Source organism: Mustela nigripes, chromosome 14, assembly GCF_022355385.1.
Source record: "Mustela nigripes isolate SB6536 chromosome 14, MUSNIG.SB6536, whole genome shotgun sequence".
In the NCBI taxonomy this organism is placed as follows: Eukaryota; Metazoa; Chordata; class Mammalia; order Carnivora; family Mustelidae; genus Mustela; species Mustela nigripes.
In genome coordinates this window covers 57,330,397-57,356,071 of record NC_081570.1, presented here as the reverse complement: position 1 = coordinate 57,356,071, position 25,675 = coordinate 57,330,397, and the positions used below count along the sequence as shown (strand labels likewise).

General features: G+C 34.0%; 1 protein-coding gene across 3 annotated transcripts in view; it reads right to left on the bottom strand.

Annotated features, from left to right (window-relative positions):
- Positions 1 to 25,675, bottom strand: part of LRRC7 (leucine rich repeat containing 7) — a 432,771-nt gene that overhangs the window by 284,630 nt on the left and 122,466 nt on the right. For all 3 annotated transcript variants that reach the window (XM_059376850.1, XM_059376851.1, XM_059376852.1), the window contains one exon: positions 13,135 to 13,252. In XM_059376850.1, coding sequence (XP_059232833.1) covers positions 13,135 to 13,252 — 118 coding nt within the window. The remainder of the gene's footprint in view (positions 1 to 13,134; positions 13,253 to 25,675) is intronic.

Genomic DNA, 25,675 nt, shown 5'->3' with positions numbered 1-25,675 from the left:
TGTGAAGTGTGTAAACCTGGCGATTCACAGACTTGTACCCCTGGGGATAAAAATATATTATATGTTTATAAAAAATAAAAATTAAAACTAAAAAAAAAACTAGATTCAAACCTTGGCTGAAAAACCAATGACAGTGCTATATATATAATTATATAATTACATGGCAAAGTATAGTCAAAATGGTGTATTTAGATTTTAAAATAGACTAAGTTCTATTCATAAAAAGTTGATGATACCAATAAATGTTTACTTGCTCAATGAAGACACTATGGTAATATTTTCACAATATGTTTACTTCAGTAACCATATCACAAGACCATCTTGAATATGTTCACAGAAATACCTTCAAATAAGAAATAACATTTCTGTATCCTGGAACTTAAAACAGAAACAAAACTTTTAGTGTAATGGAACCAATCAAAGTTGCATTAACAGAATATTAACAACTTGAAGTAAAAAAGATATGATTGACAACTTTATCTGATTGTTTTCTTTGCCCTTCCTTTTTTAAAAGAAGTTAGATTAAATAAGTTCCTGCTCAACTTTCAATTATTCAAGAATTTATCCACTTTGTGGATTATTCATTCTTGTTCTCTTTCCTGTTTCCTCCATTTGATCATTACAAATCTCTGTCATTCTTGCAGAGGGTGTGCAGAAGAAGGGAAAGAGAATTCCCAAATCAATCAAATATGGATCTTTCCTGCTTAGCATGGGAGAAATTGAAAAATCACAGCTAAATTTAGAATATCTGGTTGTTTTTATTTGGACTATCTTATCTATTACTAATGCAGATGACTACCTCTTCACAGAATGATCTTAAGCCTATAAATATAATATAGATTTCAACCTTATTTAGTTATAAAAAGATTATTGGTGTCAAAATAAAACAAAACTAAATTGTCATTAAAATTTTGGGTTAGACTTTAAGTTGGTTTTAAGTTGATATTAAAGAATGAAATCAAATGTTTTTCCCATGCAATAGATAAGTACAGAGTCGAAGCGAAGCAAACAATTTTGTCATTATCAAACATAGAGCCTAACAATAACAATAGCAACATTGATCCTTATGATCATAAATGAAAGCCAAGCTGGAATGTGACATTTTTATAACATATAAACCGTTTTTAACTTATTTTCTGAATATATTTATTTAATGTTATAATTTTTACCTGTCCTCATTCACTCCCTCACCTAAATCCTCAATATAAATATCGATAAAAAACACATATAAATTCTATCATTTGCATGAAAATCTATTCAATTATTTTAATCCATGTCACTCTTTCCTCTTAATACCTAGTATTTTAGATTACACTATGTCTGAAATTAAATATCACTAAGAAGTGAGACATCGTACTTCTTTACAAGTTGAGGAGTCACTGCTTTACCATTTTATTATATATAGTTTTCTGATATTTGACTCACTAATTGTGATTATAATGTCCTCGAGAGAAAAGGGCCATTCATATATTTGACAAATATTTGAGTACCTACTCTGTTAGGAACTGTACTAAACATTGGGGACATGGCATGAAAAAAATGGATACATTCTCCTCATTTGCAGAGCTTTTATTCTAGCAAAAGAATTTGTACAATAAAACATGGAGAAAATTAATGTAAATATATAAAATTATATAGTATCTTAGCAATAAGGAATGCCATGGGAAAAGATTTAAGAGCAGAATGAAGAAGGATCAGAAACACCTGGGAATTTTTAAGTTAACTAGGGTGATTAGGGTAAGCCTCATTATTGATTAGGAAGATGGCATTTGAACAAGGACTTAAACAAGGTGAAAGAGATAAGATACAGATGTCTGGATGTCTGAGAGTGGAAAGTCAGAATATTCCAGGCACAGGGAATAGATAGTGAAGATGCTACGAGGCCTGAGTATGCCTAGTGTATTCTAGAAATAAGTAAGGAGACCAGAATGGTTAAAATACAGCAAAGAAGAGAAAAGTAGCAAAATGTTAAGTCAGAGAGATAACAGGGGTGTGGATATGGGGCTAAGATGAGAGTAGCTACACATATAGGGCTTCTCAAGCCATTGCAAGGACTTTGGTTCTTACTCTAAATGAAATAAAGAAACACCGAAGGACATAAGGGTAATTTGGTCTGATTTATAGTTTAAGAGAATCATTCTGGTCCTTGAGTAGGGTGGCCTTTCTAGGAGGAAAGCCAACTGGAGGTTTCTGTAAGTAAAATATGAAAAGAGTTGATGGTGGCTTTCCACTGAGAGCAGTGGAAGGAATGATAAGTGAAAGGGAGCTGGATGTATTTTGAATGTAAGACCAATAGATTTCCTGATAGATTAGATCTGGAGTATGAAAGAAAAAAGAGGATCAAGGATGACTCAGTTTTTTGGTCCAAGCAACTTGAATGAAGGGGTTCCCCTTAATTTAGATGGAAAAAGCAGTATGTGAAATAGGTATTGAAGAGAAGATAAAGAGTTCACTTTTGGACTTGTATAATTTGAGATGTCTGTTAGACTTCTAAGAGGGCATGTCAGGTAGGTATTTGTTTATGAACCTAGAGTTTAGGAGATAGGTCTGGACTTCAGGTCAAAATATTGGGGAGTCATTATTATATAGATAGTATTTAAACCATGGGACAAAATGTGAACACTAATGATGTAAGATAGTGAAGAAAAGAGGACCAAGAACTGAGGCATGGAGGACTCCAAAATGAGGATAGGAAGAATCAGCATACAAGACTGAACAAAGTCAATCAGACAGATGGGTCAAAAAATAAGTGAGTATTGACTCCTAAAAGCCAAATGAAGTGAATATGTCAAGCAGGAAGAAGTGATCAGTTGTTTGAAATTATGCTGATAGGTCAAATGAAATGATGACCAAAAACTGACTGTGGATTTAAAAATAAGATCAGGGTGTCCCTGACTGCAATGATTTTGGAGGAGTAGTGGGCTTGAAGACTGGAATGGTCTAAGAGAAGATGAGGGGAAAGAAACTGTAGATAGAGAATATAGACATTCCCACATAGACTTTGGCTGCAGGGGGGAGGGGGATATTCAGGGAATAGGAGACAAGAAGCTTTCTTTAGAATGGAAAAAATAACAGCATGGGTGTATACTAATTAGGGTCAACAAGCAGAAAAGTAAATCTTAATGATGTAACAGAAAACAAGGAGAATTGCTGAAATGGTATCTATGGGTAGGAAGGAGAAGGTGATTATTCAGTGGAAAGACTGGCTTCAGAGAAGAACAGGAATATTTCATCGGTGCTAACAGGCAGGAGTCAGAGACTGTGGGTGCAGAGGCTTATAGATGGGTAGCTATGATGGTAAGTATCTGGGGGAGTTATCATCTGAGAGCTTTAATTTTTTTAGTAGAGTAGAATCAGTAGCCACAAAGATGGGAGAGAAGGCATGGTAGGAGTTTGAAGGCAGAGGAGAACAAATGAAATAATCACCAAAAGAGGAAACTCAATGGCCTAAGGAAATGTAACATGACATTGGGGAAGTGTGTTAAGTCTTCACTTCAGATTTTTGATCACAAATTTAAGTGACATCAGTCAATGTGGTTGAGTGGTTTTTCCAGATCCTTTTAGCAATAGGTGGGGAGTTGGATTCAGCCAGGTTTGTCATTTCACTGAGCAAACAGATGGATATGAAAAGGGAAAGGGTATCAAGGGTATCATGTGATGACTTGCCATAGGATTCAAGCAATGTAAAGAGGGCAAAAGAAAAAAGACAAATAAACAAGGCAAGGTTGGAAAGATATGTCAGAATATTAATTGATTGGTGGTTCTGATAGGTTAAATGATTGGAGTTGTGTAAGAAAGTGATCTGAAAAGAGGATGGAGTTGGAAAATGAGATTCATCAGCTGACATTCAATTTCTTGATATTCCTGACAGTACCTTAATCAGACTAAGGAAAACAATGAAAACTCAGCAAGTGTTTATTAAATTGGATCTAATTATATTTTCACATCAATATTTGAGACAATGAACTAAAATATTTTAGAAATATGGAAAGAAATACTTGAATTTAGTACAGAGGCTTAAGATTCAAAAGTATCTCTTTCTAATAAAACATAATATAAAAGACTTCCTACAAATATCAAATTTTGAATGAGTTAGTGCTCTTTCATATACATTAAAATTTATGTTTATTACTTATAACTTTTGTATGTATCAATACACATGATAATAGTTGTGGATAGTGCAGGTTGACAAGCTTATTTTCTGAATTTCACAGATATCATCTGTCCAAATGGTTCATTCTGTGATATAAGTGTCATATGCTGATAAAAGACAAAAACAAAATGTTATTTCTTGTCTAAAATAAAGGAGGAAATACATTTATGAGATTTTGATGTTTTCATCTAATATTCATTTTCATTGTGACACTGATTTTTATAATTTTCTTTCAATTTTGAGAAAACAGGCAGGCTATTTGTATATCTAGTAAACTGGATTAGATTTAGGAGCAGAAAAAAATGGAATTTATTGAGAAAATGTTATAAGTACTTTGCTTTATTTCATCCTCACAACAGTTTTTTAAAGTGGTTTATTACTCCCATTTAACTAATGGAAAAACTGAGCCTCAGAGGCTAGCCAGGATTTGAAACCAGTCCAACCTTATCCCAAATACTATCAAATCTTACCTCTATTAAATTGCCTCCGTCAAAACTAGGATTTAAACTACTTTGAGGTATAAATCCTAGCTAACCAAGATTGACAGTGTAGGATTTGTAACAAAGCACTCTATGTTGCATTTGTTCCATACATACTCTCTAGGTCAAATACAAACAACCCCACCTTTCTGGAATTCTGAGTTTAGTGCACACTCAGGATTGACTATGCAGCATTTTTACATGGAGCATTGTAAATTGCAATTGTTCTTTAATTACCTTCAGTCAAGTTTCAGATAGTATCAACTTCCTGAAACTGAATTGTAGTGGTCAGGAATAAAGTTCCTTATTTCTGATTTTAATATATCTGCAACATGTGCTATAAGCTTAGTTCAGAATATTTGTGTTCTTTATATACTGCTCAACTGATATTTATTACAGGGAAAAAACAGGGGCTACTCAAAATAGGCAAAGTTTAAGTATGAATAAATTATAATGATGTCTGGTAATAGAAGGGGAGATGGGGAAAACTACAAAGTTAATAAAAGAATTCTTCATGTCTATCATTCTTATCATGTGTAGAGGTAAGCAGCTACACCTAATGAAAAATTTCAGTTAGACAGCCCATGATGACCTCAAGTCAACCTGGAAAGGTTAAGTTGCATTAATTATACCAATTTAAAGAACATAATGCAATATGAAACATTCTTGGAACAATTTCTAACCAGAATGATTAAAATAAAATACTTTGATATATAAAAGGATAAAGTATGATATTATTTTAGAAAAATAGTTTGTGTATAAACCTACATTCCCCAAAGATATTTGATAAATGGGGCAATACTCTACTGAGTAGGAAGTCGTGGTTATAGGGAGATTTCAGAGGGACCAATCTATTGCATATGAGAAAGCCAAAAGCATTCAGCAATTAGGTTAGTTGGGATAAAATGTACAGGTCATTTACACCTTAAAAGAAAGAGAGAAAAAGCAAGAAAAATAAACAGACTGGAATGGTTTGCTTTACCTCTAATCATTCTAGTGAAGAGAATCAAGAACTCAGTAGGAATGCATTCAAGGAGAATCTAAAGGTCTCCTACAAGACTCTGCCTACTTTACTGGCATTATAAAGAGAAAAACCAACGGCAGGTAAGGTGATCAATAATCTGAGACAGTCATACAATTGATTCTGCCTTAGGGATATGTCTGGCAAAAATTTTGAGAAGTCTTTGTGACCTTGACCAACAATGAGTTGATTCACAGAGGAATCAATCTGACAGACAAAGTGAATTAAAAAGTGATACCTGATTGCCTCTTCCTTTCTCTCTCTACTTCAGAAACAAACGTTATGAAAAACACAACATTCATAATAGCAAAATAAGCTATTTAATAATCTTGCTTCATATTTGACCAATGAATTTTTCCTTCATTATTAATTGAGCACTTTATTAAGCACATACTATGCCTGCATATTGATAGTGGCTATTGAAGATCTAGAAACAATGTACGGTGCAGCAGTTCTTGTTCTCAAGGAGTTTATACTGATGCTGGGAGGGAGTACAGAGTAGTAGAGAGAGGGCTCACATGCATCATTACCAGTTTGATTTTGTTCTCTTAGAATTTTCCAGGAGTTACAGAGACACAGAAGACAGGTTAATCACTCAGCTCAGAAAAGGCTCTGTTGCAACTCGGAAAAGTTATCAGTTCATGCGACAGAGCTCAGAACAGACCTCAGAAGAATGAGGGTGTGAGGGAAGTTCCTTTTTTTAAATTTATATTTAGCTATATAATCAGATTGTAAACGCCATTTCCTGATGATTTAAGTGTTAGTTATACCTGTAAGCATTGCTTATTGATTTTATTTCTTGATGAAGACATAAAAAAACAAGTGAGAAGTCCTGGCATGATTCTGAGAAGGTGGCAAGAAAACAGACCTGGTACTTGTTGCCATCATATCCTCTAATGGAAACACAGGGAGTCAATTCTCATTTTATTTCAACACTATAATCTTGGGTAAAAGTAGACTCTATAGAAAGGAAAGGTAGTCTTACAGTAAGGGAAGAGCTAGTGATTTTCAGATAAATAACACATTAAGAGTGTTGTAAGGGAGCCATTTAATAGGGCAAAATACCAAGCTTTACTCTAAATAGAAGGTCTCATGATTTGCCAGACACAAAAAAGAGTATTTACTGTTAACTGATAACAACTGCGTGGTAACATTTTCTCCCCAGCTCACATAAGGTGACCCAAAATAGATTTCCGTAGGAATTTATATACGTACTACTAGAGTCTCTGTTTCTCTTATGCTCAAATTTTTAAAGATTTTATCATTTAATTGGTTACTCATATCTTCTTTTTCTAGTGTGTTTGAGAGAAACTCCCTTTCCTCACTGAATGTTGAGGATATTATCTGTTGTCACTGTTTTGCATGCATTTGGGGAAAGGGCGGAATAATTGGCAAGTCAGTAAAACACATAATAATGCCCTCAACTCTGATTGCCTTTCATTTTAACTAACAATAGTGATTTTGCCCACTATGATGCTGTTCAAATCTGTTCTTGTACAGAAATAAGTTTTAGATGATGAGAGAAAAATCACTTAATTGCTACAGAATTAAGAAGGGCTTTCATGTTAATTCATTTTCATTAAAGTTCTTAAATTACAGTATCAGTCTCTCTGAAGCAATGACAAATCAACAATCAGACTTAAAATTGAACCACTGCCTAATTAAACCTTATCATTCATTGTCTTGCTTTATCATATAAAACAATTTATTATGATTATGTATCAGCTTTACAAACAGGCATAGGCTATTATTCAGAGATCACAATATCATAAAATGCATGGATTTCTGATAAATGGGATTTTTATTTTACTTTGAATTAAGATCTGAGGAATAAATGATAAAAGATCCATTGGCATGGAAGGTGACACATTTATCCATGGATTGCTGCAACGTTAACTTGGTAACGGAAAGACTTAAGAGAGGAAGGGTGATCTACATGCGGCATGAATGTTTCTTTACTTGTCTCTCTCTTCTTTCTGTCCCTTTCCCTTTTTGAATATGTACACATGTATCTTATGTAATTCTATACTGCAGTATTAGTAGATCCTTAGTGTATACTCAATAACCAGAGAATATGTAGTTTTAGTTTTTATTATAAACAAAAGGTAGTATTTTAAAAATTGACAATATACTTGGCCACAATGTGAAAGCCAATAAGAGATCAGTATCATCAGACCATCAGACCATGTAGTCTACAATATAGATCAATCAAAATCATGTGATGATGTGTTGTATCACATTGACTGATTTGCGGATGTTGAACCAACCTTGCAGCCCTGGAATAAATCCCACTTGGTCGTGGTGAATAATCTTTTTAATGTACTGTTGAATCCTATTGGCTAGTATTTTGTTGAGTATTTTCGCATCTGTGTTCATCAAGGATATCGGTCTATAGCTCTCTTTTTTGGTGGGATCCTTGTCTGGTTTTGGGATCAAGGTGATGCATGGAGGTTCCTCAAAATGTTGAAAATAGAACTGCCCTATGACCCAGCAATTGCACTATTGGGTATTTACCCTAAAGATACAAATGTAGTGATCCAAAGGGACACATGCACCCGAATGTTTATAGCAGCAATGTCCACAATAGCCAAACTATGGAAAGAACCTAGATGTCCATCAACAGATGAATGGATCAAGAAGATGTGGTATATATACACAATGGAATACTATGCAGCCATCAAAAGAAATGAAATCTTGCCATTTGCAACAACATGGATGGAACTAGAGCGTATCATGCTTAGCGAAATAAGTCAAGCAGAGAAAGACAACTATCATATGATCTCCCTGATATGAGGAAGTGGTGATGCAACATGGAGGCTTAAGTGGGTAGAAGAATAAATGAAACAAGATGGGATTGGGAGGGAGACAAACCATAAGTGACTCTTAATCTCACAAAACAAACTGAGGGTTGCCGGGGGGAGGGGGTTTGGGAGAAGGGGGTGGGATTATGGACATTGGGGAGGGTATGTGATTTGGTGAGTGCTGTGAAGTGTGTAAACCTGGTGATTCACAGACCTGTACCCCTGGGGATAAAAATATATGTTTATAAAAATAAAAAATTAAAAAAAAAAAAAATCATGTGATGACTGAAAAAGCCCCTAATATATTAGAATACAAAAATCAACTGAGTAAATTCCAAGAAAGTAGAAGTAGCATGATAAAAATTGCTGCAGTAGGAAGTGGAAAAGTAAAAATAACAATGGAAAATAAACCAACCCATTCAGAGGCAAAAGGTTTATTCGAAAGATTAGTAAAATAGAAAAACTTCTGATTGGATGAATGGTAAAAAAAGAAATGGCATGAGCAAACAATACTATAAACAGAAAGGGAGAAATAGGCACATATATGGTAGAGATTTATAAAATGTGAGAGAAGCCTATGGGCAATGCATGACAATACAATTGAATATCTAAATGATGGAATAGGTAATTTCCTAGGGAAGTATAACTTTTGAAAAAGTAACACAAAAGATATGAAGGTATTAAGATGGGTTAGAAAAAACTGTCATATGCAGAAAATATAATTTTATACATAAAAATTCAAAAGAATCTAGTGGTCATGTATTTAGCACCATGATTGAATGTAAGGTCAAGATATTAAAGTTAGTAATGTTTCTGGGTGCTAGGTGACTCAGCGGCTAAGCACCTGCCTTTGGCTCAGGTCATGATCTCAGGGTCCTGGGATCAAGCCCAGCATCGGCTCCCTTCTCCATGGGGTCTGCTTCTCCCTCTGCCTCTGTTCTGCCCTGTGCTGTGCTCTCTCTCTCACACACACACAAAAATAAATAAATTTTTTTTAAAAGTTAGTAATGTTTCCATATATCATCAACTAAAATTTTAAAAAGTACTTAAAAATGAACACAACATAAAACTAATAAACTACTTAGAAAGAACTCTAACAAAATGTGTGCGTCTCTCTTGAAAGAAATCATAAAACCTTGAAAGACACAAAATAAGACCTAGGTAAAGGTAAATAGCATGCTCATAGATTACAACTAGTTCTCTCTGCATAAAAAGGGTCAGGAAATGTTTCTCAGAATAAATGACATCTTAAATGTCTTTTAAAGGTGCCGAAGACTCTAGCTGAGGAGGACAGCAATGGGGAGGAAGGAATATTTGGGGAAGAGAAAACAGTATTTTTCCTTTGTCACAAGTAATTAGGCTGATGCATTTGGGAGCAACAATTCGGTACACCTAAGAATGAAATGGAAGGGGACATGAGTTGGTTAGAGTTGTGGTTAGAGAGGTAGAAGAATGTCATTCACACAAATTGGGTAGATAACTTTTCTGTACATAATAGTTCACTTAAATAAAAATTTTAATATAAAAGAGTATTTTTGAATTATGGGGGGAAAATGGTGAATCAAGATGTCGGGTGGCAGAAATGGATATGAAAAGTAAAGATTTGGGGCCACATGGACAATCAAGATCAGACTTAACCCCAGCCTCCAAGTGAATTAGTTTCATCATAAAAGGTCACTTATCAAATTCAAGCACATTTCAAGCAAATTTTTGCCTCGACTGACTAGTACTTTAGTGAGTCACTGTCACAAAATTAAACATTCTACTGTCAGTACCTAAATGCCAATATGGATTACATTCTCACAAAACTTGACTTGTCCACCAGGACTATTCCAACCTTGTCAACTGTGATTCTAACACTGCACTTATTTTTTCCAATCTACTGTTTCTTCCCTTGACAGATTCCTAAAGGATGTATTATGTTCTTTAAGTGACTGTCTAGGTCTCTGCGACAGAACTCAGGGACAGCTTTCTTAGGTATAATTTTGTGAAATGACTGATGTGTCAAAATCTTTTGCTGTTTGTGTAACTTCTATCAATGGCTGATATATCATAATGTTCATCAAACCTTTTGTACTATACTGGGCGCCTGGGTGGCTCAGTGGGTTAAGCCGCTGCCTTCGGCTCAGGTCATGATCTCAGGGTCCTGGGATCGAGTCCCGCATAGGGCTCTCTGCTCGGCAGGGAGTCTGCTTCCTCCTCTCTCTCTCTCTGCCTGCCTCTCTGCCTACTTGTGATCTTTCTCTGTCAAATAAATAAATAAAATCTTTAAAAAAAAACCCAAAAAACAAAAAAACCTTTTGTGCTATACTAACTTTGCAGATTGCTTCACCATGTCTAGCACATCTTTTTGCATAGATATTTCCAGAATATAGAGATCATAAGCACAGCAAAAACTCCCTAAAAAATATTCACAAGAACTTCTAAGGATGCTCATGGACTTCTTTCTGAAACAAAGAAGTGTAACTTGCAATTTATTTTCTGGCAATAAATTTCTTGGTGTAAGAGGCCCACTAGGAGACTATTATAAAGTAACATGTTTATTAGGAGTTTGTGTTTATTATTTGGGGATGATTTTTTTTTTCTAATCCTCTTAAAAGAAACAGATGTTTATTTACTCAGAATACTCAGCTAAACCTGTCTGAAGACCAATGGATGTGTTATTTTTGGCAACGTGATATCGCTCAGAATTGTAACTTGAAAATAGAATTTGATATGTGAATGTATTTAAATAGGTAAGCAGCATAAGTACAGAAATATCTATCCACACAAATATGTGACCTATAAATCTATTCTTAAAATAAAGGTAGACAATGTCATCTTTCAATGGGTCTAAATCTAGCTGCCATTATCTCTAAGTCAACACATGTTCCTCTTAGAATTGTCTTTCAGAAAACCCTCTATGTGGTAAGTTAGACTGGTGTAGAAAGATGTGTGTGTCCCTGTTTGTACTCTATTGTTTTCTTCAAATGAAATGTTCTCCTTTATTTGGATGCTACTGTGCCTCATTGAATTCCTCAAGCCATAGCCTTTATTGAACTATTCCCTACTAATAAAATAATATTGGAGTATAATTGATACATAAAGAACTACATGTATTTAATGTATACAACTTGATGACTTTGGACATATGCAAATACCAAAGATACCATCATCACAAATAAGATAATAGACATGTCTCAAACCTCCTAGGATTTCCTTCTGTCTCCTTACTATTTTTTTTTTTTGTGATAAGAACACTGAACATGAAAATTTGCCCTCTTAACAAATTTAGATTTGCACAATATTGTATTGTTAACTATAGACACGATGTTGTAAAATGGATCTCTATAACTTACTTATCCAGCATAAATGAAATTTTATGCCCATTGAAAAACAACTTCCGGGCGCCTGGGTGGCTCAATGGGTTAAGCCGCTGCCTTCGGCTCAGGTCATGATTTCAGGGTCCTGGGATCAAGTCCCGCATCGGGCTCTCTGCTCAGCAGGGAGCCTGCTTCCTCCTCTCTCTCTCTCTGCCTGCCTCTCTGCCTACTTGTGATCTCTCTCTGTCAAATAAAAAAAAAAATTAAAAAAAAAAAAAGAAAAGAAAAACAACTTCCGTTTGTTCTGTCTAGGCTTAGGTATCATTTCTTAGGGTAAATCTTCCCTAGCTACACCAAATGGATTTATTTCACTAGTATACATGGCATTCACTCTAATTGTTTATTTAATCATCCATAATTCCTTGTTTAATATCTAATGCATCTACTAGAATGTAAGTTTCATGAGGGCAGAGGTCTGTTTTCATGCCTATTCCTTTGGCACCAAACATACTACCTGAAAAGTAACACACACATGTACACACACACACACAGAGTTTAGCCAACTTGCTTAAGAAGGGGTCATGTTTTATATCCTAATTGTGCCTAGACATAATCCTTTATGATTAATCCTTATTCTAATAAAATGAGGAGACACATTCATTTGGAAGGAAATCAAGATTTATGAATATCTGAGGACACAGGAGACTCCCACAAACATTAAAAAGAAAATGTCATCCACAAGAATATCAACATCAGCATCAGCATTTAACAACATCACCACACATGTAATTTTGGGTCAGAGATATAACAAATATTACTGAACACTTATTATTTTCTAGCCACTGCTCAAGACATTTGAGATAGACATATCCATGACCAAAACAGAAAATTCCTCCTATTCAATAACAGAATTTACATCCTGAGGCAGGAGAAGACAGGCAATAGCCATAATAAATAAGTAAATTCTGCAATACTGAGAAGATGGTCAGTGCTATGGGGAAAATAGAGCAGAGTAAGGGGAATTGGGAGTTCAGTTCCAAGTAGCATGAAAAGGTAGGTCTCATTGAACACATGGAAAAAAATTTTACTCTGATTATGAGGAAAATAAATAGTGTAAAGGTAATAAAATGTCCTAACAAAAGATTAAATCAAATATCTGAATACAGAGAGGAAAAAAGGCCTGAACGAGTCAGGGACTTTAAGTCGAAGGGAGAGAGATTTTCACTTTGGTTTATAGTTTAAGATTTAACTTTTCAACAAAATTAACTCTGAGTTACAATAAAATTGAATAAAAAGTATTATATCATTTACTAGGAGAAAACGAAGCATATTTTTAATTAAAAATTCAAGGTATTTAGAGATAAGATGAGAATCTTACCATTTTTACTGATGTCGAGTTCTTTAAGATTAACTAAACTAGCAATAGTGGTTGGCAGATTTGAAAGATCATTATCAGGAATACTTAGTTTTCTTAGAGCTTGACAGTTGAACAATTGCTGTAAAAGAAAATAATGATTAATTAGATCTCAATTTAGTTAAATCCATTCATACATAAACTCAGTAACAAAATCCAATTCATCTTTATTAATGTGGTAATAAAATGGCCACCTCCCATTTCCGTATTCTCAATTCTTTTCAGAATGCTTCACATACCATCTGCATGTTCATGCCTCACTATTCTCTGCCATCCAAATTCAAAACACAAAGTATTCTACTTTCCCCTTCTGTTTATTATTAATGTAAAATTTGCCCAGTCCTACTGATTTTTTTTCTTTCAAATACTTTCTGGAGTTGTCACTTCCTTTCTATTCCCACAGCTACCACAATAACCCCAGTTCTTCACGTATCACTTCCATTTAATCAAGTTCAACAATTATTTATATAACATTCAAGAACTGCAATAGAGCTGAATATGTGGGCTTATATTTCTTTTGTGTCCCTCTTCACTGCTTCAAGACTCCCTAGCAAATGAAACACTTAACTTTTGATATTGTTAAAAAAAAAAATCACTAGCAATTGGTTCTCTTCTGCCATCAGTCCAAAGTGTTAAAATAGGGAAGAGTCAAGTGTTGAACCAATGGTTCTCAAATCCAGCAGGGTTTTAATCATTGCTAAGTGGAGGTGCTTATTTAAAATGCGAATTCTTGGACTTGACCCAAAGAAGTATTGATGAGGCGGATCTGGGATGGGAGTAAAAATCTGCATTTTTAATCAAGCAGTCCAGTGATCTAATTATTTTGATATATGTGTTTCCAGTATTTTGGGGGAATACTTTTTGGGGAAAAATGTTAGATTTTTTAGCTATGTCAATCTTATTTTAAATGCCCAAGATATAAACAGTTGGGACAGAATTTCTTACTCACTTCTGGAAAAATTATCTTAATGGGATCTTTTCTATTTGACATTTCTAATTCTATTTTACTGATTTCCCATAGATAAAGTGTCTGGATCTATGACTGTGCAATTGGCTCACAGTACATTTAACAACCGCTTGTTCTTTCAAGTAATTCACTATTTATAGGCAAAAACAACGTAGTACATAGTTGTTATTTCTTAACTCGTTAGTTTTCTAAAAAGTAGATTGTGCTTATTGTTTATTAAGATAAAATATACAATTTCTTGCTTTTGGTAAGCCATTTTGGCTCCTTACAAAGATGACTTCCAATACTTCACGTAATGCTAGAATTTCAACATGTTATACAGAAGTGTTGCTACCTTTTTTTTTTTTAATAAAACCTAGAAAAGAGGACTTTGATGGATTGTTTTTCACTAACTACTAAATTTCCCTTTAAAAAATAGAAAAATAGATGTCTATATTTATTGTAGACATTAATTTCAAAGTTTTCTCAGTCTCTATAATTCTCTGAGAACCATTAGATCCACATGCAGTGTGGTTAGTTATAGATTTATAGATTTTAAAAATTCAGTTGATTCATGACTGATGTTGGTAAGACACACTAACAACTCTTTGATCTGATTACTATAGCAATTTTATACAAAATTCAGACAAATAATTTTCAAAATCGTTTTTTTAAAATTCAAGTTTAATCATCAAAAATTAAAAAAAAAAGAATTAATTATAGTTCCTGGTTTTGTCAAAGATTAATAATTGACCCTATAGTTGTGGGTTCCCTTTGGGGTGTTCTATTCTGTTCCATTGATTTATGTGTCTGCTTTTGTGCCAGTACTATACTGTCTTGAAGACTACAACTTTGTAATATAACTGGAAGACCAGAATTATGATGCTTCCACTTTTGCTCTTCTTTTTCAAGATTACTTTGGCTTTTTAGGGTCTTTTTTGCCTCTATACAAATTTTAGGATTGTTTGTTCTAGTTCTGTGAAAAACACTCTTGGTATTTTGACAGGGATTGCTTTAAATGTGTAGATTGCTTCCATTTTCAATTTCTTTCATCAGTGTTTTACAGTCTTTAGAGTAGAGATCTTTTACCTTTTGGGTTAGGTTTATTCGTAGATAGCTTATGGTTTTTGTTGCAATTGTGAATGGGATCAATTCCTTGATTTCTCTTTCTGCTTCTTCATGATTGATGTATAGAAACACAACTGACTTTTGTATATTGATTTTGTATCCTGAGAATTTTCTGAATTTGTGTATCAGTTCTACCAATTTTTTGGTGGTGTCCTTTGGGTTTTCTTTAATGGAAAAACTTTCTTCAACAAATGGTGTAGGGAAAACTGGACAGCAGCATGGGAAAAAATGAAACAGGACAACTTTCTTACACCATACACAAACGTAAATAAATTCAAAATGGATTAAAGATCTAAATGTAAGACAGGGAACCATTAAAATCCTAAAGGAGAACAGAGGCAATAACCTCTTTTACATTGGCCATAACAACTTCTTATTATATATGTCTCCTGAGGCAAGGGAAACAAAAGCAATAATATACTATTGAGACTTTATCAAAATAAAAAGCTTCTGCACAGCAAAGGAAGCAATCAACAAAACTAAAAGGCAACCTTCAGAATGGGGAAGATATTTGCAAATGACATTATGTGATAAAGGGTTTGTATATAAAATATAATAAAAAAAACTTAGTAAACTCAGCAACCCAAAACTAAATGATCCAGTTAAAAAATGGGCAGGAAAAAAAAATAGGCAGAAGGCATAGATAAATACTTTTCCCAAAGAAAACATTCAGATGACTAACAGACACATGAAAAGATGACCAACATCACTCATCATCAGGGAAATATAAATCAAAACTACAATGTGATATAGCCTCACACCAGTCAGAATGGCTAACAGCACAAGAAACACAGGTTTTGCAAGGATGTGGCAAAAGGGGGAAACCTCTTGCACAATTGCTGGTAATGCAAACTGTGCAGCCACTCTGGAAAACAGTAGGAGGTTCCTCAAAAAGTTAAAAATATAACCACCCTAGGATCTAGCAATTGCATTACTAAGCATTTACCCAAATGATAAAAAAATATTAATTTGTAGGGATGCATGCAACCTGATGTTTGTAGTAGCATTATCAACAATAGTCAAATTATAAAAGGAGTCAAATATAAAAATGTCCTTTGATTGAAGAATGGATAAAGAAGATGCAATGTCTACACACACACACACACACACACACACATACACACTATATAATATTACCAGCCATCAAAAAGAATGAATTGAAATCTCGCCATTTGTAAATGATGTGGATGGAGCTGGAGACTATTATGCTAAGCTAAGTAAGTCAGTCAGAGAGAGACAAATACCATACGATTTGTGGAATTTAAGAAACAAAATAAATGAACATAGCATGGGGGAGGGGGAAGAGAGAAAGGGAAACCAAGAAACACACTCTTAATTATAGAGAACAAACTTATGGTTACTGGAAGGGAGGTAGGTGGGAGGATGGGTTAAATGGGTGATGGGGATTAAAGAAGGCACTTGTGATGAGCACTGGGTGTTGTATGTAAGTGATGAATCACTGATTTCTATATCTGAAACTAATTTACACTGTATGTTAACTAGCTGGAACTTAAATAAAAACTTGGGGTCAGTACTCCAGAGCTGCTATTTTGAGGAGAAACCCAGGAGAATACATCAAACTGTGACACGATGTGGTGAGACATTTGCTCACATTTCATTGGTCCCCATGTGGAATGTAGACACCAATTCTCCTGTATTTTATTCTTTTTTATTTTCCTCTTTTGGAAGCAGTACTAACAGCTCTTGGAGCATACTAACAACACAATGAAGTATTTACAAAAGAAGGTGTTCCAATTGTTATTTTAAAATGCAAAGGATTCATTATTAAAATTTTAAAATTAAAAAAAAAACAAACAAAAAACTTGGAAAAAATGAAATTAAGGAAAAAGAACTAATAGAGATTTCTATATTCTCCTCCAATTTTATTTTATTTTATTTTTTTAAAGGATTTTACTTATTTATTTGGGAGAGTAAGAATGTGAGCATAAGTTGAGGGGAGGGGCATAGGGAGAGACAAATAGACTCCCCGCTGAGCGGGGACCATGATACGGCCTTGATCCCAGTATCCTGGGATCATGACCTTAACCAAAGGCAGACACTTAACTGACTGAACCATCCAGGCACCCCAATTCTTCTCCAATTTTAAATTAAGTTATTCAGCAACAAAAGGTATGGAAACTCCTGAACACCCTATTACATGGACAATCTAAGACTCCTGTGGTATAGAGGCTAAGAGCATGGCATTAGGAATCAGCTTGATGTGGGTTCAATTCCCATGCATCTAGTTATTATATTAGCTGTGTGATCTTGGGCAAGTTACCTAACGTCTCTGGACTTGTGAATTTCCTCACTTGTAAAAACGGGAAAAATAACATTCTCTAACTTGAAGGGTACTGGGATGATTCAATGGGTTATTTATTCATATTCAAATATTCACATTCAAATATCTCATCAGTTTTAAGTACTGCATTTTTTTCACATATTAACATCTTTGATATTTGGAATGACCCATATAATCAAGAGCAAGTTATAATTTGGGGGGTTCCTGGGTGGCTCAGTTGGTTAAGTGTTCAACTTTTGGTTTCATCTCAGGTCATGATCTCAGGATTGTGAGATCAAGCCCCAAGTCCTGCTCTGTTCTCACCACAGAGTTCTCTTGAGATTCTCTCTCTCCTCTTCCTCTCTCCCTCCTTGTACCCTCTCCCTAAATAAACAAATAAAATATTCAAAAAAAAAAAGAAGCCATCAAAGATGGCTTTTAAGGAGTGTATCCTTTAAGGAATGCAAACTTTTAAGGAGTGTATCTTCCTTAGTGGTACAATAATGACCTGTCTTATAATCAGTAACCTTGGAATTAATGAAATGAATTACTTGTAAAAGTTTGGCACATAATGAGAACTAATAACTGTTGGCTATTCTGAATATTTATATACACAAATACAGAGGCACACCTATGCAGTAATCTATTTCTTATTTTTCTTTTTTAAAAATATTTTATTTATTTATTTGGCAGAGATAAATACAGAAAGAGAACACAAGCAGGGAGAACGGCAGGCAGAGGCAGAGGGAGGATCAGGCTCCTTGATGAGCACAGAGCCCAATGCAGGTCTTGGTCCCAGGACCCCTGGGGCCATGACTTGAGCTGAAGTCAGGCACTCAAGAGCCCCTATATCTTATTTTTCTAGATGATGAGGTCTTTGAAGCTGGGAGTCAAGTCTAATTCATTTTGGCATTAACTTGTTTCACCTCTGCATGTGCCAAAGTGGCTAGCACCATATCTTGAACATAGTGTATGCTGCATAAGTATCTTTGGAAGTATACTTAGATAAGTCAAGGGAAAATGAGGACAGTGATAGATTCCAGCTGAGAGTGGTACTTCACTGAACTGGAAGTTTCATATAGGTAAACAATCTCAGTGGAATTTAAATTTCCTAAACAAAGCAGTGAACTTTGAATATGAGTCATGATGTCTAAAAATTGGCAAAGAAATTAAGAAAGCATTTTAATGATTCTTTCAAGATTCAAGCTTTGAATGAAAATGAAATAAAGAAAGATTATGAACTAGCTGTGATTCTTTCATATAGTACAAAACAGCAAATATAATTAATAGCTAATTAGAGTAAGACTGTTAATGGTAATGGTTATCCTGTCTTTCATTTGCTAATGATATTTCACATTTCAAAAACATCAAAACTATTTTGAGTCTTAAAATATTTTGTACTGAGGTATTCTCTTTCATGGGTGAAAGGAAATGATTTAACTCTGACAGAAATTGGTTTTAGAAGAGTATGCAATTTAAATTGCCGACTCCAGAAAGCAATGGTTAGATATTTTCTAAGGAGCTGCCACAGAAGATAAAGGCCTGAGTGAGGAAAATAAAACATATTTAGACCCCAAAATGTATATTCCAAGAGGTATATTATTCATTTATTCATGGAACCATGAGTTGATATTTGTTGCAAATGAGATACTATGCTAAGTGCAAGGGACAAAAAGTGAGTAAGACACAGCCACTGAGTTCAGATTGCTTACAGTTTAATATTTATACACTCAATTAATTGCAATGTGAAAAAAGATGCCATGAAGATAAATAACAGGTGTTATGTAAACACAAAATTAGGATATCTGAACCAAATGATGTGGAGGATAGCAGTGGGGTGGATTCATGAAAGTATACCTAGAAGGGGGGATTAAAAAATGAATCACCCAAGAGCAGGCAAAGGGGGATAACTTTGTAGCTTTCTGTAGCATATGAAGATACTCCCAACTCAAAAAATGTGTAACTTAATCTAGTTTCAGATGATTTGTTTTAAAGCATGAGGAGACTTGGATTTTGGAGTGAATACTCTAAGTCTACATTTACATGCATTTAAAACCTATTTAATGAGTACCTATTGTATGCTATGGTCCATATTCCACGTTGAAATTAAAGACATCAAATGAGGGGCACCTGGGTGGCTCAGTTCATTAAGCATCTGACTCTTGTTTTGAGCTCATGCCATGATCTCAGGGTTGTGGGATTGAGCCCTGCATGGGGCTCTGCTCTCAGCAGGAAGTATGCTTGAGATTTTCTCTCTTCCCCTTCTCCTGCCCCTTCCCACCCATACGCTCTCTCTCTCTTTAAAATAAATAAATCTTTAAAAAAGAAACATGAAATGATCCTGTCAAATTCTGGTTTTTAGCAGTATGGTGGACTAAATATTGAAAGAAAAACATTTTAGAGCAGCAAAGCTACACACACACACACACACTCCTTGAATGCATAACTAAGCTTTGTCTGTAAAGTACAAAAATCCTCAAATCCCAGAATACCAAGAAAAGAAAATAATACATAGAGTTAACTAGGTCTACATTTAACTTTTGCTCTGGTGATACCTGTTGGTCTGTGGTGCCTGAAGTCTTAAATATTTTTGCAAACAGAGGGATGGAAAATTCCTTGGGGTCTGAACAGAGTGGGAGATTGGCTTATAGACCAGTACAGTTAGACTTGGGATTGCCTAAGGGTGACATCCTCTGTGAGTGAAGTAGAAAAAACAGTCCTTCAAAGAAGGTCATTGGGGAATGCATGCCTTTCTCAGTTTTGACTCTGTGTGAAGTGAGGAGAAATAAAGAAAAGGAAAAAAAGAGGGAAGGGGAGAGAAAGAAAGAAAGAAAGAAAGAAAGGAAGGAAGGAAGGAAGGAAGGAAGAAAGGTAAAAAGAAAGGAAGGAAGGAAGAAAGAAAAAAAGGAAAGAGAAGACAGGGAGAGAGAAAGAGGAGGGAAAGAAAAAATATAGGAAAGATAAAGAAGAAACAAATAAGGAAAGTAAAGTAAAGAAGGAAGGCCAGGAAGAAAGGAATGAAGGGAGGGGGGAAAGGGAAGGAAAGGAAAAGTGTACAAAAAAAGAAAAGGAAGAAATAAAAACAAAAACAGAAAGAAAGATGAAAATTAACCTCCTAGGGTTTACCAACCACAGCCCATCTTCTTCCCCTGAGTTAAGAGTCTGGAATTCACAATATCTATAAGGCTCCCTAAAACCCAGTTCAGAGTTACAGGTGGTCCTGGATTACTGTTGCCCCAAATGCCTGGTAAAAGTAAATACAGATCCTCTCTGAAGGAATGCTTTAAATTAAGACCTCAATGAATTCCCACAGACAAAATTCTAAGAAATATGGGATCATTTTTTTTTAAAATCACTAAATATATAATTAAATAATCAACTGAATGAGATGATGCTGAAAAACAAATAATCCTGCCTCTAATAATGTAGATGTTAGAATTATAAAATGTAAACTACAATTTATATGTATTTAATATGTTTAAAGAAATAAAAGTGTGATTTGAAAGCATGATGATAAAAGAGAAGATTATCACAGAGAGGTCACAGATCAGAATAAATATTGCTAGAGAAGGCAATAGTGAACTAGTGTTAAGAAGAAATTAACTTAATTAAAAACAAGGGGATAGAAAATAGAAAAGACTGATTATATGACATGAAGAACACAATAAGAAGAGCTTTTAAAATTTAAGTAAAACTTATTAGAGAAAAAGAGAATGAGGTGCCTGAGGAATTCCAAATTTGTTCAGAGACCCTCATCTTGATTGATGAAGCTCAAAAAAATCTAAATAAATTAAATGAAAGATAACCTACATTTAGACTTATATGAATTTACAGAGTATCAAAGTCAATAGATCTTAAAAATTACCAAAGGAGAGATTACCTTCTAGAGATTGAGAATGAGAAAGACAGAAGATTTAACAATTAAAGCAATGACTCATTAGATGTTATTGATAAAGTACTAAGAGTAAATAATGTAATATTTGTAGCAATTTTTTAGGAAAAGGGCAAAATGATAGCATTTTTAGATAAAGACAAACTAAGTTTACTACCAAGATACTCTCATTAAAACAACCACCAAAAGATATATAAATTTTAAGATTTATTTATTTACTTGAGAGAGAGAGTGGGCAGGGGCAGGGGGCAGAGGGAGAGAGAAAGAGAGAAAATCTCAAGTAAACTCACCACTGAGCATACAGCCTGACTTGGGCTCAATCTCAAGACCCTGAGATCATGACCTCAGCCAAAACCAAAAGTGGGATGCTCAACTGACTGAGCCACCCAGGTGCCCCTCAAAAATATCTTTTAGGAAGAAGGCAAAGGACTCTAGCAGATACATTTGAGCTGCAGGAGTAATAGCATTAAAATTTTTTTTAATTAAACAGGACACGTGGTTTAAAACCAAACAAACATTAGCTATATAAAATAATGAAAGGATTTCTAATTATAGTATTAAAAATCAATGTAGGTAAAAACTGTTTGGTAGTCGCATAAAACAGACATTCAGATCAATGGAACAGAAGTGAAAACCTAGAAACAAACCCACTCATATACATTCAATGGATATTTGACAATGGAGCCAAGAAAAAAAAAAAAGCAAAAAAGATAGTCTTTTCAATAAATAATGATGGGAAAACTGGATATCCACATATAGAAGAATGAAATTAGACCCCTATCTTATACCATTTATAAAACTTAATTCAAGGTGGATTAGATACTTAAATGTAATATACAAAACTGTAGGACTAGTAAGAAAAAACTAGTAAGAAAAAACGTAGGTTAAAAAGCTCTTGACATTGTTTTTGGCAAAGAGTTTTGTGACATGACATCAAAAGCACAACCAATAAAAACAAAAATAAACAAGTGAGACTACATCACACCAAAAAGTTTGTGCACAGAAAAAGAAATGATCTGCAAAATACAAAGTTAATCTATGGAATGAGAAAAATATTTGCATACCATTTGTCAATTTCAATATTAAACAAAAACAAAAACAAAAACAAAAAACAAAGCAAAACAAGAAGCAACCTGATTAAAAAATGGACAAAGGACTTGAACAGACACTTTTCCAAAGAGGACATACAAATGGTCTAACAGGTACATGAAAATATGCTTGACATTACTAATCATCAGAAAATGCAAAACAAAACCAAGCGACACATCACCTCACACCTGTCAGAATGGTTATTACCAGAAAGACAAAAACAAGTGTTGGCAAGGCTGTGGATAAAAGGGAACTCTGGCACTTTTGGTGGAATTGTAAACTGGTGCAGTCACTATGAAAAACAGCATGTAGATTTCTTAAGAAATTAAAAATAGAACTACCATAGGATTCAGCAATCCCACTTCTGGATATATATACAAAGGAAATGAAAACACCTGTTTCAAAGAGGTGCATGTTCATTGTAGCATTATTCACAATAGCCAAGGCATAGGAAACAACCCAAGTGTCCATCAACATATGAATGAATGGTGTATGGTGTATATAAACATTTAGATAAAATGGAATGTTATTCAGTCATAAAAAAAAGGAAATCTTGCTTTTTATTACAATATGGTTTCACTTGAGGGCATTATACTAGGTGAAATAAGTCAGAGACAGAAAGACAAATATTGGATGATCTCAATTATATGTGACATCTAAAGCAGTTGAACTCAGAGAAAGAGAGAGTAGAATGGTGGTTGTCATGGACTGTGGGATGGAAGAAATAGGAAGATGTTGGCTAAAGGGTACAAATTCTCAACTATAAGATAAATAAGATCTGGAGATCTAATGCACAGCATGGTGACTATAATTATGAAAACTATATCATATACTTGAGAGTTTTAAAGAAGGTAGGTCTTAAATGTTATTACCATGCACATGTACATACACTCACATACTCACAACTCCTAATTATGTGAAGGGATGGAGATGTGGTACCTTACTGATACTTAATTACTTTATTGTGATAACTATTTTGCTGTATATGCATACATTTAGTCATCACACAATTTGTGAATGTTAGTAATAGCTCAATAAAGCTTGGTAGAACTAAAAAATCTGAACAAAAAATGCATATGTATCAGGAAAAAGCTACATTAAGACAGCCATATGTTAAAAAACACTAGCTCACCAGGAATATATAAATCTGAACTTGTGTGCACCTACTATCATTATTTTTAGAACATTTAAAGAAAAATTTCATTTATCTACATGGAGGTAACATCATAACAAGGTATTTCAACAAATTTATCTCATAAATTGATTAAAAACAGACAGAAAGAAAAGCTATAGAAGAATTTATGGCAAGTAGATTTCCTGCTGGACACAGAATACTGAACTCAAGCATACATAGTACATTTTTTTTTAAAGTACATATGAAAAATTTGCAATTAACCACATACTAGACATAAAGAAAGTCTCAACAAATGTCAAAGAATTTGTAACAAAAAGATCAAATTCTTGGATCATAATGCAAGTTATAAATTATTCACCAAAAGATAACTTTAAAAGCTTTGTAAAAATTTAAATTTGATAAGTCATGGGTCGGAGGAGAAATCATACTGGAAATTATAAAATAACAGTAAGTAAATTATTGCACATTAAAAATGGCAGGATATAGCTAGAGAAATTGGGAGTGATTTGTCGCCTCAAGGGCTTATATTAAGAAAAAAATAGAAGGCCGAAATGAATGAGTTAAACATGCAGTTTAAGATGAGAGAAAAATGGTAACAGAATGTAGAAAGGAAACAGAGATAAAGGAAAGAGTTCTTCACAACACATTTGTCTATGAAGGAAGGACAGAGATTCTGAAACAACCATACCAGGAACCCTTAAGCTAAGGAAGCCTGTATTTTGTGGGTCATTATATGCATCTTATGATTGTTTTGTCTTTTTAAATTTTTTTTATTGTGGAATGTGAATGTAAACTGTATATATAATATGTATGTCCTTTTAAAATTATGATGATAAAACAAAGACCCATATCCCTCAATCTAGCTAAACAAAGCTACTTTATGCCCCTCCCAGTCATGTCTTTTGGTTCCTACCTGACCCATCTTGAAGCAACCAATTGCTTGAATTTTATTTTGCTCATTCCCTCACTTTTATTTATATTTTTGCCACAGTGCCTACCAATCCTAAATATATATATTGTTAAGATTTGTCTGTTTATATGAATGGAATAATACTGTATGCTTTGTTCTGCAACTTGTTTTCTCATACAATATTGTGTTATCAACATTATTCCATGTTGAAGTATATCATCTATTTATTCATTTTTACCACTTTGTGCTTCATAAAACACAACTGTCTTATATATTCTACTCTTGATAGACTTTTGGGCTTTTTCCACTTTTTTTCTAATATAAGCAATATAAGAACATTCTTATATATGTCAGCTAGTGCACATGTACAGAAGTTTCTCTAAGGAGGTAGGCATATGCTCAAATTTACTAAGTAAGAGAATTTTTTTCCCAATGTACCTCTAACAATTTAAATTCCCACTAACAAAGATAAGAATTTTTATTTCTTCATACAAATTTCTAAACTTTGGTACTGTCAGACTATTTAATTTTTCCCCAATCTGTGGTATGTACCATGGTAACATATTTTACCTAATAATTAATAAAATTGAACATATTTCCTTGTTTTATTCATTTAAAAGAGCTCATCACATATTCTGGATACTGATTCTTTGCCAGTTCTCTCAATATATGGCTCATCTTTCTATTCTTTTTATGGTATCTCTTGATAAAAAGGCATTTATAGTAGTCAAATTTATCTCTCAGTTTTAATATGTACAGATGGCCTCCTACTTTTTTTCTCCCAAAAGTTTTAATGTGTTGACTTGACTCATTTGGAATTTATTTTTGAGAATGATGTGAAGTAAGGATCCATTCTTTTCCTTTTATAGATGACCAGTTATTCTAGCATTATTTTTAAAATAGTCCATTATTTCTCCACTGATTTACAAGACAAGTTCTGTTTGTATATCTGATTTCCACATAAAGTTTTCAGCCAGAATGTTAAAGGGTCTGAGTCAAGGCTTTATCCTACAGGAAGTGCTCTAGTTGTAATCTTTAATCATTTGAGTCAACTTTACAGTTGCTGTCTCCAGAAACACACACACACACACACACACACACACACACACACACACACACACACA